Source organism: Carlito syrichta, unplaced genomic scaffold (genome assembly GCF_000164805.1).
Source record: "Carlito syrichta isolate Samal-C Ts95f unplaced genomic scaffold, Tarsius_syrichta-2.0.1 Scaffold136018, whole genome shotgun sequence".
NCBI lineage: Eukaryota > Metazoa > Chordata > Mammalia > Primates > Tarsiidae > Carlito > Carlito syrichta.
In genome coordinates, this window is record NW_007080114.1 from 1 (window position 1) to 948 (window position 948).

General features: G+C 67.2%; 1 protein-coding gene across 1 annotated transcript in view; it reads right to left on the minus strand.

Annotated features, from left to right (window-relative positions):
• Positions 1-304: 304 nt before the first annotated feature.
• The window catches only part of LOC103251089 (long-chain fatty acid transport protein 1-like), a gene marked incomplete at both ends in the record, with an annotated part of 2,526 nt that continues 1,882 nt past the window's right edge, over positions 305-948 (minus strand). The window contains 2 exons of the mRNA XM_008049698.2: positions 305-467; positions 824-947. Of these exons, the coding sequence (XP_008047889.2) occupies positions 305-467; positions 824-947 (287 nt within the window). The remainder of the gene's footprint in view (positions 468-823; position 948) is intronic.

The window sequence follows — 948 nt, forward strand, 5'->3', positions numbered from 1 at the left end:
TGTGGCTAGGAGCGGCCACTGCACTCCAGTCTGGGCGACGGAGTGAGACTCCAACTCAAAAAAAGCAAAAAAACCTGGGCTGCCCCACCATTCCTGCTCCTTGGCACCAGCTCCGCCATGTTGTTGTGGCACGGACGCCCTTGCCAGAGGCAGGGCCTGCGGCCTTGAGTTCCTCCGTCTGCAGAGTCTGGAGCCAAATAACCCTCTTCCCCATGAATGACCCCGTCCTGGGAACTATTTTACAGCCCCACAAAACGGACGAGGACGGGACCCAAGCACGTGGCTGGGTAGGTGGGGTGGGCACGTGGCTGGGTAGGTACCTGTGGTGTCCACCTGGGGCAGGAGGCGCAGGAAGACAGGCCGCGCGTAGGGCGCCAGCACCTTCTGCAGCTCCCGGTACATGGCGTTGGGGTCCAGCAGGTTGTGGGGGTCCACAATGGCCGCCATCCCGGCTTTGCCCTCCACTCCTGCGGGCGAGTTCCGCTGAGCACACCCACCCCGCGCACCGCCCTCCGCTGGGCAGAAACACCCTCGGACGGCAGCCCCTGGCCTCTGGCCTCCAGCCCTCCCCAACCTGGGGTGACCCTCTCTGGAGCGGGGAGTGTCTCACGGAAATCCCTCTTTGCTCCTGTAGCCCTGACACATTCAGTGGATGACGAAACGTCCCCCACGGGAATGGACTCCAGACCCAGCGCTCCCACCCAGGCCGCCGTGTGCAGGTGTCCGGCTCGCACGCCGCCCAAGGGCGCCTGTCCCTCCACGCCCCTCCCGGCTGGGCTCCCCAGGACGCCGCGCCGAGGACCCCCAGCACGGCCCAGCTTGCCTGGCACGGCCACGCCGTACACGGCCACGTCCGAATGGCCCAGCAGGCGGCTCAGCACGCCCTCCACCTCGGTGGTGGACACGTTCTCGCCGCGCCAGCGGAAGGTGTCCCCGCCGCGGTCCCGG